Source organism: Passer domesticus, chromosome 3 (genome assembly GCF_036417665.1).
Source record: "Passer domesticus isolate bPasDom1 chromosome 3, bPasDom1.hap1, whole genome shotgun sequence".
Lineage (NCBI taxonomy): Eukaryota > Metazoa > Chordata > Aves > Passeriformes > Passeridae > Passer > Passer domesticus.
This window is the reverse complement of record NC_087476.1, coordinates 54,398,490-54,413,658: the sequence shown is the minus strand read 5'-3', so window position 1 is coordinate 54,413,658 and position 15,169 is coordinate 54,398,490. Positions and strand designations below refer to the sequence as shown.

Below are 15,169 nucleotides of genomic sequence, written 5' to 3'. Positions count from 1 at the left end.
TCCCAAATTATCACACTGCAGTGACACAGATCCTAAAGCACTGCAGCCACAGGGTATACAAAACACTTTTTCTGGGGCCCAGAAGTAGTTGGGCTTGAAGAATGAAAAGTAAACACTGTTAGAAAGTGAAGATAAGGAAACTACACCACATAAAAGGGTATAGAAATAAAGACAGGAGTAAGCACTGAAGTAAACAAAGATTAATTCCAATTAACTACCAGTACTGTATTAATGAGCTCGAGATGTTTGCTGGGTACTTTGTGCAATCTGCAAATTCCACTGATACCAGAAATTTTTCTTTGAATGGACTCTTTAAATACCATTTAAAATGCAGTGTCAACAAACCGCTTCAGAAATTACATAATTTTAAAGGGTGAAAATGATCCTTTTGATTTGTGCAGAATTATTTATGCTCCTTAAATTACACACAGATGAAGGCATTCTGAGGATATAGGCCTAACTCATGAGTCCTTATGTTGAACTAGAGAAATGTGCAGTCAACTACAGCATATTCCTTAGCTGCCTGAAGACAACTCTGTGAAAGTTTATGAAACAATATTTCTCTGCAGTGATTTATGAGACAGGAAAACAATGTCAAGGCAAAAAACACTTTCACCAAAAAATAATACATTGTTTAGACAATACAAGAAGAAACCCTAAGAAAAAAAACATAAAGGCAGAACATTCCAGCAGAACTAAACTAGCACCCTGCCTTTTAAAAGAAAATAAACATCAGATGCTATCAGACATTTTGCAGCTTTCTTCATGCAGGGATTATCTCCCAAAGCTGCAATATTTTTAACTAATTTTTTATATCAAACATTCAAAATATAAAGTGTATATAGTATGTATGCAAATATAGATACAGCGAGGCTTAAAATACATTAATTGCATGTAAATGCTATGTTTTGCATTCTGTTCCAGAAAACTATTAGAAAATTTATAAAAAGTAATCATTTTACCTTTCTCTTCATAAGAACAATCCATGTATGTTCTTTAAGTGAAAATTAAACAACAGAAAAAGCCTATCCGGAACCAAATGATATTACTTGAGAGAAACAGGGAAGAAAGCTGAAAGGAAACCCCATTTCTGGTCACTCACTTTGCAGATGTCACAGCGGCGCCCGATGACGTTGGCTTTACACTCGCACTGGCCCGTCCGAGAGTCACAGATCTCTGAGAAGGAGCCATTCATGTGACAGTGACAGGCTGCAGAGGAAGAAAAAGGAGATGCCAGTGTGTTCCCTGAAGCTAAATCTAATAGCCAAATGTTTACAGTGCAGCTTTTACCACCCTGAGAAATGCCCAGCCTGGGTTAAGCAGGAAGATGTCACTCCCCTACACTGACATATTAGCCTGCCCATATTAATACAGAATTTTTCTCCAAATTATTGGAGTCAGAAATTTTGCCTCAAGTACATTAACAACTTGTTTTAGATGTTCCTCTCAGATCAAAGCAGGATGTAGAGGGCAGATTACTAAGTACATGCCCAGAGACTCAGAGTGGGAAGGGCAGTGCTGAGAGAAAAACACAAAAAGGGTACAGACCCTTACATAGGGTGTGTACAGGATGTAGCTCCAACCAGTGGGAGTGTTACTACTCTGTGTGCTGGTTCTGCTGTCCTGGAGTTCACTCCTTGTTCATGTAGCTGTCAGGAAATGTTGGCATGCTGCAAAACCAGTACAAGGTTGACACTATACAGGGGCAGTAATACTCTCATGCCCCAAGCTGCACTGAAAAACATACCAAGGATTATCTGCTACCATGACTCTTCAGGATTTCTGTCTCAGCAATAGCATTACAGTTCCCAGAGGAAATGTAAGCCAACTGACCAACCTAACTCATTGCAGTTCTCTCATGAAGATTTAAAAAGGCAGTGAAAAAGCTGTTTCTTGAGGAAAACAGCAATGCTTCTGGCTCTTAAATTCTTATGTTTTAGGAGAAGACAAATTTCAGGGAAGAGGTCTATCACCTTTTATGTTCTTCAACCACAAGAACCTTTGTGTTCTTCAATCCTTTTGGCATGCACAGATTTGGTAAAAACCCCTTAGCACTCACCGTAGAGAACAGGGATGTGATTGTTGCCACAGGGACTATAACCATGCAGTCATTGATCAGCATGACCTGGTTTCTGCACATAATTTTTTTCCCCCTCACAGGGGAATGAATCCACATCTCTATACCAATTATCAAACTGCTCTCTAAACTTGGGCTCTAGTCCACATTTTGCCTTCCTGCAGTGCCCTATCTGCATGTGTTGCTTTTTTTTTTTTCTCAACCTGACACCTTCATTTTAAGAAACACTTAAGAGTCCCAGCAGTGAACACATGGCAGCCGCATACTTGCATGTCAGAAGGTGCTATATGAGACAAGGCAGTTTTATTTTACTTATATATAGATTATTACAACAGGACCTTCCTCATTGCTTCATCGGACTTGCTAATTTACAATTTCCAATTATAAATTGAAAGGAGTGGTGTGGGGCTTTTCTCCCTGCTCTTGAGGTATTCTGCAGAAGTTGCTTCTTTTAATGAAAGCAACTTTATGACTTGCCATTCTGTTCATTACATTGTTTCTCAAATGTTTGCAAAAATTCTGGAAAAAAATAACAAAAGTAACAAAAATGTGCTGGTTCTGCTGTTCATACCAGTTATGTAACACCTTCAGAGATTTCTACCTCCTTCTGTTTTGCAATATATTTTTAAAAAAAAAATTTAAAAGACACTTCTGATGTAATTAACATTGCTTATCTTTTCCTTTCAGCTTTCTATACTAAACAAATCTATAATTTACCTCTTTTGTCCTGTATACAGCCCTCTTTAACCTGATGTTTTAAAACTGCTGACACTCCAAACTGTACATGGTGACAAGTATCACATACATATATGTTTTGAGTATATATTTAATTAAATTGGTCAGTGGGGAAAGAAAATGCTAAAGCTCAGATTCAACAAACTACAATCCTCAATGCAAATTAAAAGTGTTTCACCAACCTTTTTATACAGACCTCAAAACCCAAGCTCAGTCTGATTTGAATTGTTTTGCTTATCAGGCACATGACAACACAAGAATCAAAAAGAAAACTTACACTGATTTTATAAACAGATGAGTTTTTCCTATTTATATTACAACAAGCAGCACTCCATGGTGTCTTAACTCAGTCACATATGACTGAGTGCAATGCAGTGGTGAGGGAGAATTTGGAATATCAGGACTTTGATTGTTTTTCTTGGCTCTGGCAGTATGTACATAGAAAAGAAACATACAGTCAGGGCTATTAATCTAATAAACTGTTACTCAATCTGATAAATTGCACTTATCGCACCTAGAGCCTTCCCATTAATTCACCTCTACTGGGAAAATTAGCTCTTGTCCAAACCTCCAAATGGTTGTTATAATACAATGTAGCCTGTTGGAGAAATTTGTCATACTTTCTTCCCGAAAGACACTGGTCAAGACCTTTCATACTCTCTAGATTTCTATAAATATTTATGAGCTTGTATTTATGATCAAGCTACACACTTATTCTCCTACAACAGTAGTACCTATACACTGGAACATAGGCAGACTTGATTATTTGCTTTAATTCATCTTGTGACACTGAACTTTATTACCATCAGCTCAACCTCTGGGTATTTGCTTCAGCATACTGTGCTGTTTCACTCCAAAAAACAACCTACTAGAATCAACTCAAATAAGCTTAGGACATTTGCTCGTTGTTCTTAGATTTATGGTTTTGTATAGATACACCAAAAAATTCAGAGATACTATGATGATATAAAGCTGTACTGTCATTTGAAATGGTTAATGCACACAACAGCACTGTACTGAGAAAGAGCAAGAGACATTTCAAACAGTAATTTAAAAGCAAATTCATGCTTTGCAATACTCTTGGATTTGGCTTTTTAATAAGGAACAAAATTGAAAACAACAAAGTAAAGGCACAGTCCCTCTGATATTGTTGCTGCAGGGCAAACCATGGAAGTCTGCAAAGGAAATAAAAAATCATATGCAAAGAAGAAAACCCACATGAAAGGCAGAGCGTAGATGAATACAAGGTAACTGCAAGCACAAGGATATAAATTCATTAGGGGGCTCTCCTTGTCAATGATATGAACAACAAAAGCAAATCTCGTAATTCAACATTAAACATGCATTTCTTTGAAATATTTTTTTAGTTGTATGTTTTCCAAACTCTCCTGTTATAAAATCTCTTTCTCATGGACCTGTCACTACTGTGGAAATTGTCAAAGCACCAGTCATATTAATGACTCAAGAATAGTGACAAGGTACTGGAAGCTGTAATTTTTGATATACATTTCTTCTTAAATCACTTCACAGACTTAACATTGTAACTTATATGACATCATTCATCATGACCTGTTAACTTATGGAGAGAATATATAGGATTGTCCAATTTTTTTGTGGCATTGTGTAAAGTAGGTACAGAAAGCATTTACACAGGTATGTCTTCAGGGTTATCTATGACTTTGTGTCCATCAATGTTTATTGCCCTTAGCTGAGAAGCATGGTGATTCTCTGCATCTTTTAGCTCCCATACACTCTCTGGAGGTCCAACATAACCTAGGATTTTCATTTTTAGGCTGCAAGTTGTTAATAGGGCAAGTCCTGGAAATGAATGCCAGTGCCTCGGACTTCTCTGCTCACAACACACACTGCAGACATGGTCCCCGTGTTTTCTCACACAGAGCAGTAAGACAATGCCCCAGCTCTTTTACTTGCATAACTTTATCCTGCTATAACACCTTTGTACTCAGTGAGGTTACTCTTGCCTTTATTATAATGGACCAAACAGGAATAAATCCTCACGACAGTGAAATAAAATGCTCGGCTCTTTCAGGACAGTTTGTAACTTGTTTTATTTCACTTCTCAGAATGCAAAGGAAGAGTACATGAAGAATGTTTTAAGTAAAAAGCACTTGTTCTGCATTCTGAATTGTGCCAGCAACAGCTCAGAGAGAGCCACTGCCTCCTATAGAAAGAAAAGCTCCTGTTTCTACCAAATCTTTCATCTCCACTGAATAATTTTTTGCAATCGCTATGGGGAAAGATGTGCTGGGGCTTGTAGTTGAAAAACATGCCACCACTCAGCTGAGAACTGGTAGCTTGCTGCAGTGCCAGGTATCTTCCTCCAGAGCATTTTAGAAAAATTGTCTGGAGATTTTAGGATCTGATTGGCAGGTGGGAGAATCTTGACCTGCAAGCAGCAGCACCTCCCAACTTTTCCCACTTATATATAAGTGGGAAACAGGTTAAAATGCTGCCAGAGCAGGACCTTAAAACTGAAACATCACTCCCTCCTTTCAATCTTACAAGAGAGCAGGATTTTTCTGGGTAGCTTATAGCATTTTTAGTGAATAGTTTACATTTATTTGTATTTATTTTTGTAGATTTGACATTTAATATAACCTTTGCACCCCTGCAATGCTTCATTTTCTCCTTCCCATGTCTGCTTCAACCAGAGCTTTTTTAATAAGTTTTTCTTTCTATTTAGTTTAAGACTGCCTTTCTAGATGCAGATGCACAGTATCATTATTAGAGCTGTATCATTCTCTTGCTCACACATACAGAGGCACAGTCGTCCTCTCAGGAACAAAGTTATAAGATAGATCAATACTGTCAGGAGCTGTGAAAGTTCGTGACTTACGTTGACAGTTCCTTGCATGAAGAGCATCACCAAAATATCCATCAGCACACCTCTCACAATATTGGCCTGTTGTACCTGGCTTACATATCAGACAAGCACCAGACAAGCTGTCACAGCTGCCAGGAACGGAGAAGTCAAGGTTGTCATTACACTGGCATGGTTGGCATGATCCTCCTGGTATTAAAGGTTGTCCAAAATAGCCTTCTGCACACCTACGGTAAAAGACATCATCAGTTAGGACCCTTAAATAATCATCTCTTTAGAAATATTTAATTCTGTTGCCTCCCTAATCACCAAAAATGATTTGATCTTCTCTCAAGTCTGTCTTAAGCATCTTTTTTCTTTCTCTCTCCTTCTTTTTTTTTAACAACACTGTAGATACAGTACCAGCTGATATCCTGCCAGTTCTGCTAGCAATTAGACTTCAGTGGGAGAAAAATCTTGTCACTGGCACTGAAAGTGACACAAAGCATAGCAAGAAATCTTAGTAGCACTGTGGAGGAAGGGGGGTTGGACTAGATGACCTTGAAAGGTCCCTTTCAATCCGAACTATTCTATGACTCTATGTTAGATATACTTTGTATTTCAGCACATTATGTATCAATGTTCTGTACTCAATCATCAGCAAGACTGATGATGTTTTTTCCCTTTAGTTTAGAAACTTCTTTAGTTTAGAAAAACACCTTTAGAATGTAATACAGACATATATCTGTTTACCTAACAAGATCCATCCCCTGCCTTAGACTTTCCCTGATCTAATGCATGGTGAGATTTGCTTAATTAATGGACTTCTAATCTCAATGAATGGGCAATCTAACAAAAAGATTGCTCATCAGCACAGCAACTATGCTGTTGCATACTACAGCTTTCATATTTTAAGAGAATTGTTTGAAAATATCACATCCTTTTCCACCTTTCCCACCTGCCATTTTCTGTGTGTACTATGTAAAGCAGGTTAGTGAATCTGACCTAACATGAGTCTGTATTTAAGGCAAATTTCTACTACTCTCACAGACTATTTCCTATTTATATTCTGGTCTGCTTTCCTTTTCTGTTATATTTACTCACACTTCATAGTAAGAGCAACTTGTAGATAGCAAAAAAAAAGAAAAGAAAAATTGCACAGTTTGGCTAATGAATTTATTCACGCGCATCTCAGATGAACTCCAATTAGTATAAGGAAAATAGAAAGTATATAAAACACATTGCACAAAATAATTTTTCTTATTGTTTTAAAGTCAGTTTGAATACAGTTTTAAGGTACACAGATATCCTCTCTACTTTCTAGTAGTACTGCAGAGTACAGTTGAGGAAAGATTGTTTGTATCATCATAATGCAGGAATGCAGAGCTCCACTATGCTGTCACTCTTGCGTGTATCAAGTTCACCCTTTTCCTTGCTTCCAGAATATCCCATAATGCTTTTAACTGAATCTTAAGCAAAGCTGTCTAAACATGTACTAAATATTATTCAATATCATCAGCAAAGATCATAAAGATTATAAAAACTGGATAAGTGAGAGCAGGGAGAAAAAATAGTGGGAACTAATTGAGCACTTTTTTGTAATTTTATACAAAATAGGATTTTTTCCATTCTCTCAAGATATCCATTGTATAGCCCACAAACCAAAAATACGTATAAACAGTCCAGTGGTTTGGATGCATGTAAGCACTCAGTACCACAAGTAAAATTTCCACAATCTAGCCCATTCCTGTAGCACAGTCATCTCTCAAAGTTACCTATTCATAGCAACAAGACATCAAAATCTTGTCATTAGAATAATTCATGTACTTTATTTTCAGAACCTGTCATAAAGGTAGCAATTGTATTTCCTGCAAAGGAAGAAATTATTTTTTCCTTGATGGAGGATATCTCAGCAATGACAAAAGACTAATTTTTAGCTTAATTTTACCAAAATAAATTGGGGTTTTTTTAGTGACATTATCTCAGTTACAAAGACTAAGAATGTATCTTAACATGTAACAATTAATAGCTACATTTTATCAAAACCAGAGAGTACCTGGATAATTTATGCAGTTACCTTAATTTACCTAAAGTGGATGACATCTGAAGTTAACTCATGCTTTGCTAGCATACTACTGGTGTGTTTGTCATAAATGTGTATCTCTTCGTCCTACTAATCTGACTTCACTTAATGTGTGTTTGTTTTCTTCTTTCACTCTTATTTAGGGGTTATTTCTGTATTTGACAGCATTCACAGAAACCAAGCAGTTCACAGCAAGAATACTCCAATGATTTATGTGAAATACACTGCTAATAATTTCCTCCTATTGACAGCAGGAGACCGCAATAACTCTTTGTATTCTCATCAGTTTACACTTTAATAATTAAAATTAGAAAAACCTACTACCATCACATAGCGATATTTTACTTATGCACATACATAATCTCGAATACAACAGAAGATGATCCTCAAAGTAGTGGTAGGCCAGTTAAAGCTGAAGAGAGAATGTGTACATGTATCTATGTATATTCTTCCTCTTTTTCTACCACTTCTCCTGAACTTGCAGGGCAAGATTTAAAAAAAATCCACTTTGCTTAGTTCCACCTTTATTTCCTTAAGGACATTCCTACTTCAGCTTCTTTTCTCAGGCTCAAAGTATTATATATTTGGGTTTAGATTAAAAAACACCAATAAGTATGTGGCATGGAAAATTGCTTTTATGCATTACACAAAATACACGTAAAAAATGACTTCTAACTACAACATAACATCTCTGAGATTACAAAATAAACAAAAATAGGATGAAAAGCAGCAAAAAAAGATTGTGTTCATATATTCCTTTTCTATTCTCAAATGCAGGTGTGTCTGTGAGTGACACTGCTTTTATTTAGCATAAGTGTTGCCAAAGACAGGGCTACTATTAAAAAATATGTGTATGAATGTGTACTAGGCCCGGTCAGTATGGAGTTAATATTCCTCATAGGAGTCTGTATGGTGCTGTGTATATACACATATATGCACAGAAATGCAGGCCTATTTTATACACTTCTTTATATTTTCTGAGAAAAAAACCCCTTGAGACAGAGTTAATTAAGCCTGCAAATCCAAACACTTTAAAGTCTGGAAATACTATTTTTACAAACCTTTGAAATTTATGTGCATTCAACCTGTGCACAAAATCAGGCAAAAGCCCTGTGGAGAAATGGCTTGTGAGCACGCGGTGAGATATCTTAGCTCAGGTGCACAGCACAGATGTTATTGTTGTGTGACCAACTATAAATCTTGCACTTTCTAATGTCAGAATGCCTACCTTTGCAAGCTACAAACAATCCTGCGTAACACATTTGTTGTATCAAATCTCCTGAAATGTTTGACCCTTTTCCCATCAGTACTGCAACACGGACTCGCTGCTCTGGCACGAGTGGAAGAATTATATTTGCTACAGTGAGCAGCAGTTTGAAGGCACAGCTCTCATGAGAGGCTGTGGCTGGTGGCACTCTGTGCTAGACCTCAAGAATGAGGGAGGTGGGGGCAAGAAAGGACATGGGTCAGCTCACCCTTCTCCCCACACATAAGGGACCCTCTAGGGAGGGTCATGCACATAAATCATGGAGTCCTATAGGAAAAGCCAGACTCTCACCTATTTTGCTTCTTTTCCCTAGCAAGACTGTATTGGAAAATGGATATCATCATCCAATAAATGTGCTGGACTAAAAAGACAACCTTTTGTCATTTTCATACATCCTTTCTATGAAGTTAAGAGAATGTCCAGCCTACTTCATATGCCGTTGGAAAAGTGAGCAAAGGAAAGAAAACTCATGTCTAATTTTTTAGGGAAAAACATTATGTGGGAATGCTGAGCTCTCTCTACAATTATAGATATATGATAACTCCCAACACAGTTTATATCTGCAATTATCCTGATGGTGTTATGATCTGGACCCCTCAGAATATTGAGCAATTATGACACTATTTTCCTGAGAGTTCCAGTGAGAGAAGCAGCAATTTTTTCTTGACATTTTACAAATCAGACGGATTTGTATCTCCCTATGGGACATAGGATATATTTTTAGGCCAAATAAGTACAGTGCTGCACAGTCCTCACTTCATGATACTTATTATGTCATGGTAATTTAGGACTGTTCAGCTAATGAATCACGTGGCTCAGATCACTTGTCACTTTGTAGTTGCTAAAATGAAAGAGAATTTCATGCAAACTCTCTCAGCAATTATACAACCACTGCTAATAGCAAAATGCAACATGCTTTCTCCTGATCATTATTATTGACAGCTGCAGACATTTTAAAACAACTTGTTACAATTAAAAGCACATAGCTCTATGAGCTTTGGAATTAATGGCCTAATTTTCAATGGATTTATATCTCACATTACAAGGCTAAGGGCTGATTATTTGCTGCAGGTTGTTGCTACTCAGCAGGGAGTAATCCCTCGGGCTACAGCAGCACTTTTTCCTTGTCCTGTGAAAGTTTTCTTATGGGCAGAACATTTAGCAATCTCTCTTGTTCTCTCTCTATCTGTTTAATCAGGTGTGAGTTCACACAGTATTCTTCCCCTTAGCTATGACATGTCCTGATTTATTAACCTCTATTCAGCCGCTTCTTTTCATAAAGCCTTTGGGAACAGCTATCATCTTTGAGCCCTCCTGTCTTCTGCCAAATTTAGTTGAAATTGACCTACAAGTGCAGATGACTTCGCAGGTAGCCAGAGAGACATATACAAAAAGATCACAGTAGCCTCATTTCCTTAGGAGATCAGGCTAAAATCCAATTTAGCCATTTATTCTGACTCTGTCCTACTGCATCTACAGCCTGTGCTCCACTCAGAAACAGCACTTGTTGCTAATGGAAGCTGTCAATGACCCTGCATTGACAAACTGCCACCAAAGTGCTCTTGATGTGATTTATTCCTGCCGTCATTAACTTCACAGCCCACTAGCTGAAAGAAGGTGATGACTTCCCAGACAGACAGGAAAAGACAGGCAGAAATAGCAGCAGCAGGAGCAGACTCGGTGATGATGGGTGGAAACAGGTGACAGCCTGCACTCTCACTTCAGGACAGATATAGAACAACAGGGGATTTAAAAGGAAGTAGTTGTAAATTGGAAAGAGGGGACTATGGGGAGATTCACAGCATATGGTCAGCTTTCTGCTTTTCTGGTTGTCTCTTATTCTTGCTTTATTCCTACTTCTTCTCATCCCAGCCTGAATATTTTAAGGCTTCATTCAGAAGCCTTACATTTTTTTAGGGTTTGCCTTGAGAAATCCTTCAAGCAGCTCATGCAAGTGCCAAATGGCAAGAGCCTACTAAGAAATGCAAGGGCCATGTTTCCATGCCCCTTAGCTGTCTAGCTAGGTGTTCCACAGTTCTCTGGCTCCCCAAGCCCCTCTTAAAAAGGTGTCACTGGCAGGGTCTCAGGGGACTGAGATCACGCAGACAAAGCCAACACTGATTCGTCATGACCTCCAAACAGCTAGCAGAGGTCCCTGGCACAATTACTGCTCTTGAAATCTGTTCCATCCATGTGAAATCCCAAGGGACCAAAGGCATGCAGACACAGTGGTGATATCCCTTGCCTATGTGGTCTCACCTCCTGTGGAAGGGGGTTCCTGGGAGCTTAGCACTAAAACTCACACCATCTCCTTGTTTCATTTAAATTCTCCACATGATCCTTTCAGCATAATGCCTTTGTAAATCTAGCAATAGGTGTAGGAAATACATATTGAACTTCTTTATGTATTTGACCAAGACGAATTATCTTTTTTTTTGTCATTAAAGCCTACTTTGTTCTACCTGCTAAATAAAGACCACAACAGAAAATGAGAAGCAACAAAAATGTAAAATGTTATTTAAAAATAATTAAAATCTACAAGTAACTTATTAGAAGAACTGTATTTTCATGGTATATTAACTTCTCTAAGTGAAGTGTCAGAATTTACTGCATATTTGAATCACCACGTCCTAAACATTCAAATGACAAAAGAGACAAAAGGTTTATAAAAATCTCAGAAGAGTGGCAGAAAAGCTAGAAGCAACTTTTCTAGCCAAGACTCTTAGTTATCAGCAAGTGCTTCTTGGAAACCTTACATTTTACCATAAAGCACTGAAACAAGCATAAGAAAAACATACATTCAGGGCTCCAATATCAGAGGAAAATGCACAGGAATTTTTTCAGTGTGTTTCAGAACAGGAGTAGGGATGAGAAGGGGAGGTAATAAAAGGTAGGACAATTCCATGTGATCAATACTTTTGTTTCAGGTCTCATATGACTAAAAGCATGGTGCCTGCTTACCTTTCACAGCGTGGTCCCACGTAACCAGCTGGGCATTCATCACACATTAATCCACGATGTCGGTCAAAATGACACGTTGGGCTAAAGCTGTGTTGTTGATATTGAGAAAGAAGAGGGACAAGGAAGAAATATAAAGAAAACACAGTTAGCAGCATAGCTCTCTTCCCACTTCAGAGATTGTTAATTTGCAAAACAGTGCCCAGGAAAAGTGATTCTGCTCTAGGACATCGGGCTTAAGTTCGACTCCAGCAAATTGAATTTGGAATGACTCTGCTATTTCTGTGACACTGAATATAGAGCAGCGGATGGCAGCATCCCAATAGCCTGTTATTACAGGACTTGAGCCTGCCAGTGAGTGGTCTGGATACCATTAAAAAGGCAGGAATGTACAGCTGCTTGTTTGTGCCCCCGAGGGCCTGGCAAAACAATCTGTGCCATACTGTGGCCCCTATATAAATCTTTCTGAAGGACAACCAATTAAAAGCTCAGTTAACTTTGTGTATAGTCAGCTGTGAAAGGAACCCAGTGAACAAGCAAGGGGAGGGGCAAAATGGGAAATATCTGGTACAGCTTCCCAGAGAGTGTATTTGAGTTAATCGAGTGCCAATGACCTCAAGCAACAGCCTACACAGGCATGCTGAAGTTTAAGAATAGTTTGCAGACTAGAAAGCTTTACCTCTTTGTTATGCTCTAATTATTTTTGGCTGGTTTGGTTTTTTCCCCTCTTTTTTTTTCTTTTCTTTTTTTTTTTTTTTTTATAAATAAGGATATTGTAGCCATTTGCAAGTGCTGCATCTCAATGCCTGTGTTTAACTCTGAACAGTGCTCCTTCACTATCAGCATCTTGTTTTCCATAATCTTTCTCCCTTAACCCACTTTTCTGAAGAAACCTCCTGACACATTGGAAGGTACTATACAGAAGAAGAGGCAATCTGTTCTTCTGTAATTCTGTAATGACTATTAGAGACACAGACATATGAGCATCTTTATAAAGCCTCGTCTAAATAATGGCAATCAATTCCGGTCAACTAAATAGAAAAATAGAAAAAGGAAAAAAAAAAAAAGATCACGTATAGGTGCATAGGAGGATGACTATTCAAAGGGGAAAAACAAAGCACCTATGTGAAAAAAGGTACTAAATTACCTTTTATAACCTATGTAAAGAGAATTTGAGAAGCAACAGAATTGCTCCAACAAAGACAGCAGAAGGAAGGTAACAGTGCATGCTACAATAATAACAAATAGACATAATTTGACCTTGGATATATTAAGGAAGCATATACCATGACAGTTTCTGGAAAGTAATAGACCCAGGGAGGACAGAAAAGCTTAATTATCACCATTTAATGTGATTGGCTGCTGGTGACTGGACCCCACTTCTCAGGAGTCATCCATCCTGTGATCTGTCCTCAGTTATTCTGTGTTATCCCACAAATATAAGAGACCAGTAAGAAAAACGTGGGATGGGTCAGGTCCAATAAATAAAGATAGGTGCTGGGACTTTTCTCTTTCCAGTAAGGATTATGCTTGTGTTACTTTGCAATGTCATTTACTTAATAGATTCACAAATGAAGTAAGAGTCAGTTGAAGAAACAATAATTGTTCATTCTATTCTTTAATAGCAATGAAAGCACACATTATCATTGGATATAATCAGCAGCACCTGACTTCAAATAAGTTCTTGCTTGTCAGTCCCAACCTCACTCTTTCCAAGAGCTTCATGGGAAACTTTGTAGAGATGCTATCACAGTTCATTATAGCATTGTACAAAGTTGACTGCACCAAAGTTCCACAAAGAGCTCTGAATTTAACTGCATACATTTTAAATATAATAATGATAATAATTGTAAGGATGATGATAATAATTATGATAATGTACTTATTATTACTAAGCAGTAATGATGAACAGTAGAATTTCAATGTTTTGAGGGTTATGCTCAGACCTTGCCTCCTTGATTCTTTCTGTGACTTAACAGTTGGACCGCTTTTCAACAATAAACTAATATGTTGAGAAATTCCCATCTGCGTGCTGTAAAGGAAATATCTGATAGCAGGCTGAGAAGAGTTTATCTTCCTGATTATTGAGAATCTCATTACTCAATAGTGCTAAACACTAATGAACTGTGAGTATTGATTTGTCAAAACAAGCTTCAAAAAAATTGTAGTCCCCCTCTTGATTTATCATTGCTCTTTATGGTTTTCCCATATGGCAACAACACTAATACGAGTCAGGACACAGGACAAGTATGAATATACAGTATGGGTATGTATGTGATAAGTCTGTGTTGGGAGACAGAGCATCTTAAAAGCTTCCTAGTGTGTTATAGAAAACACCCCCTGACAATATGCTTGTGATTTTGTCTAATTCTCCAAGAAAAAATTAAAATTCTGAGACCAACCCAAATTCTCAGTTCACGTGCTATGAATTTACTCCTGACCTTCCCAGGCTGCGTGAGAGATCGTCTATCTCCCATTTCCAGTGATAAAGCATTCCTGTCAAAGTCTTTGCTACACATATTAAATTTATGCCTACATCAAGAGAAGAACAGTAATTATCCCAAACATCTATATTTGTTAGAAATTATGGGAAAAAAAAATAATTTCCTTTGAAACTCTTTGAAGACTAAGAATGTTAGAACAGTTTCTAAGAGTGATATGTTTACAAAAAGAAATAGGATGAAGGAGTTGGGTTCATTGCATAGACCATCTATAACATGGGTATTGATTTCATTCACATCACATAAGCACATACATGAAGATATAAGCAAAAAGAAGAAAATACAACCCAGGATACAGAAAACAAGCTTAGACAACTTAATTTTAGTTTCCTGGTTTGGCCAAGTGCTTTTGTCTGACATATGGCAAGTCATTTATGACTGCTGTGCTTCAGAAGGCACATGATTGGCTTCAGTGACTGCATATGGAAACTCCTGCCATTAGGAAACAGGAAAGGGATTTAGCAGCAGCTAAATGCACTGAAGTCAATGCATAACAACACAATCACCACATAATTTCTACAACTGTTAGAACAGTTCTCCACTTTATGTGGCATTACAAAGGTGCTGTGAGAAGAGTGAAGGGAACCACGATAAATATAATAAATAAATGAGACTGCTATAAAATATAAAACATATTTCTTAATAGAAATATATCTCACAGGCTCATTACATGTACAATTTTCTCTATGGAGTGAGAACTTTGTATAAAGCTTAGAAACCTACAAAT

The 15,169-nt window shown here is 37.6% G+C and overlaps 1 protein-coding gene across 4 annotated transcripts in view; it reads right to left on the bottom strand.

Moving 5' to 3' along the window:
* LAMA2 (laminin subunit alpha 2) overlaps nt 1-15,169 on the bottom strand; it is a 340,056-nt gene that overhangs the window by 120,149 nt on the left and 204,738 nt on the right. For all 4 annotated transcript variants that reach the window (XM_064413130.1, XM_064413127.1, XM_064413128.1 and 1 more), the window contains exons 18-20: nt 11,945-12,031; nt 5,670-5,881; nt 1,103-1,209 (exon numbers count right to left, since the gene is read on the bottom strand). In XM_064413130.1, the coding sequence (XP_064269200.1) occupies nt 1,103-1,209; nt 5,670-5,881; nt 11,945-12,031 (406 nt within the window). The remainder of the gene's footprint in view (nt 1-1,102; nt 1,210-5,669; nt 5,882-11,944; nt 12,032-15,169) is intronic.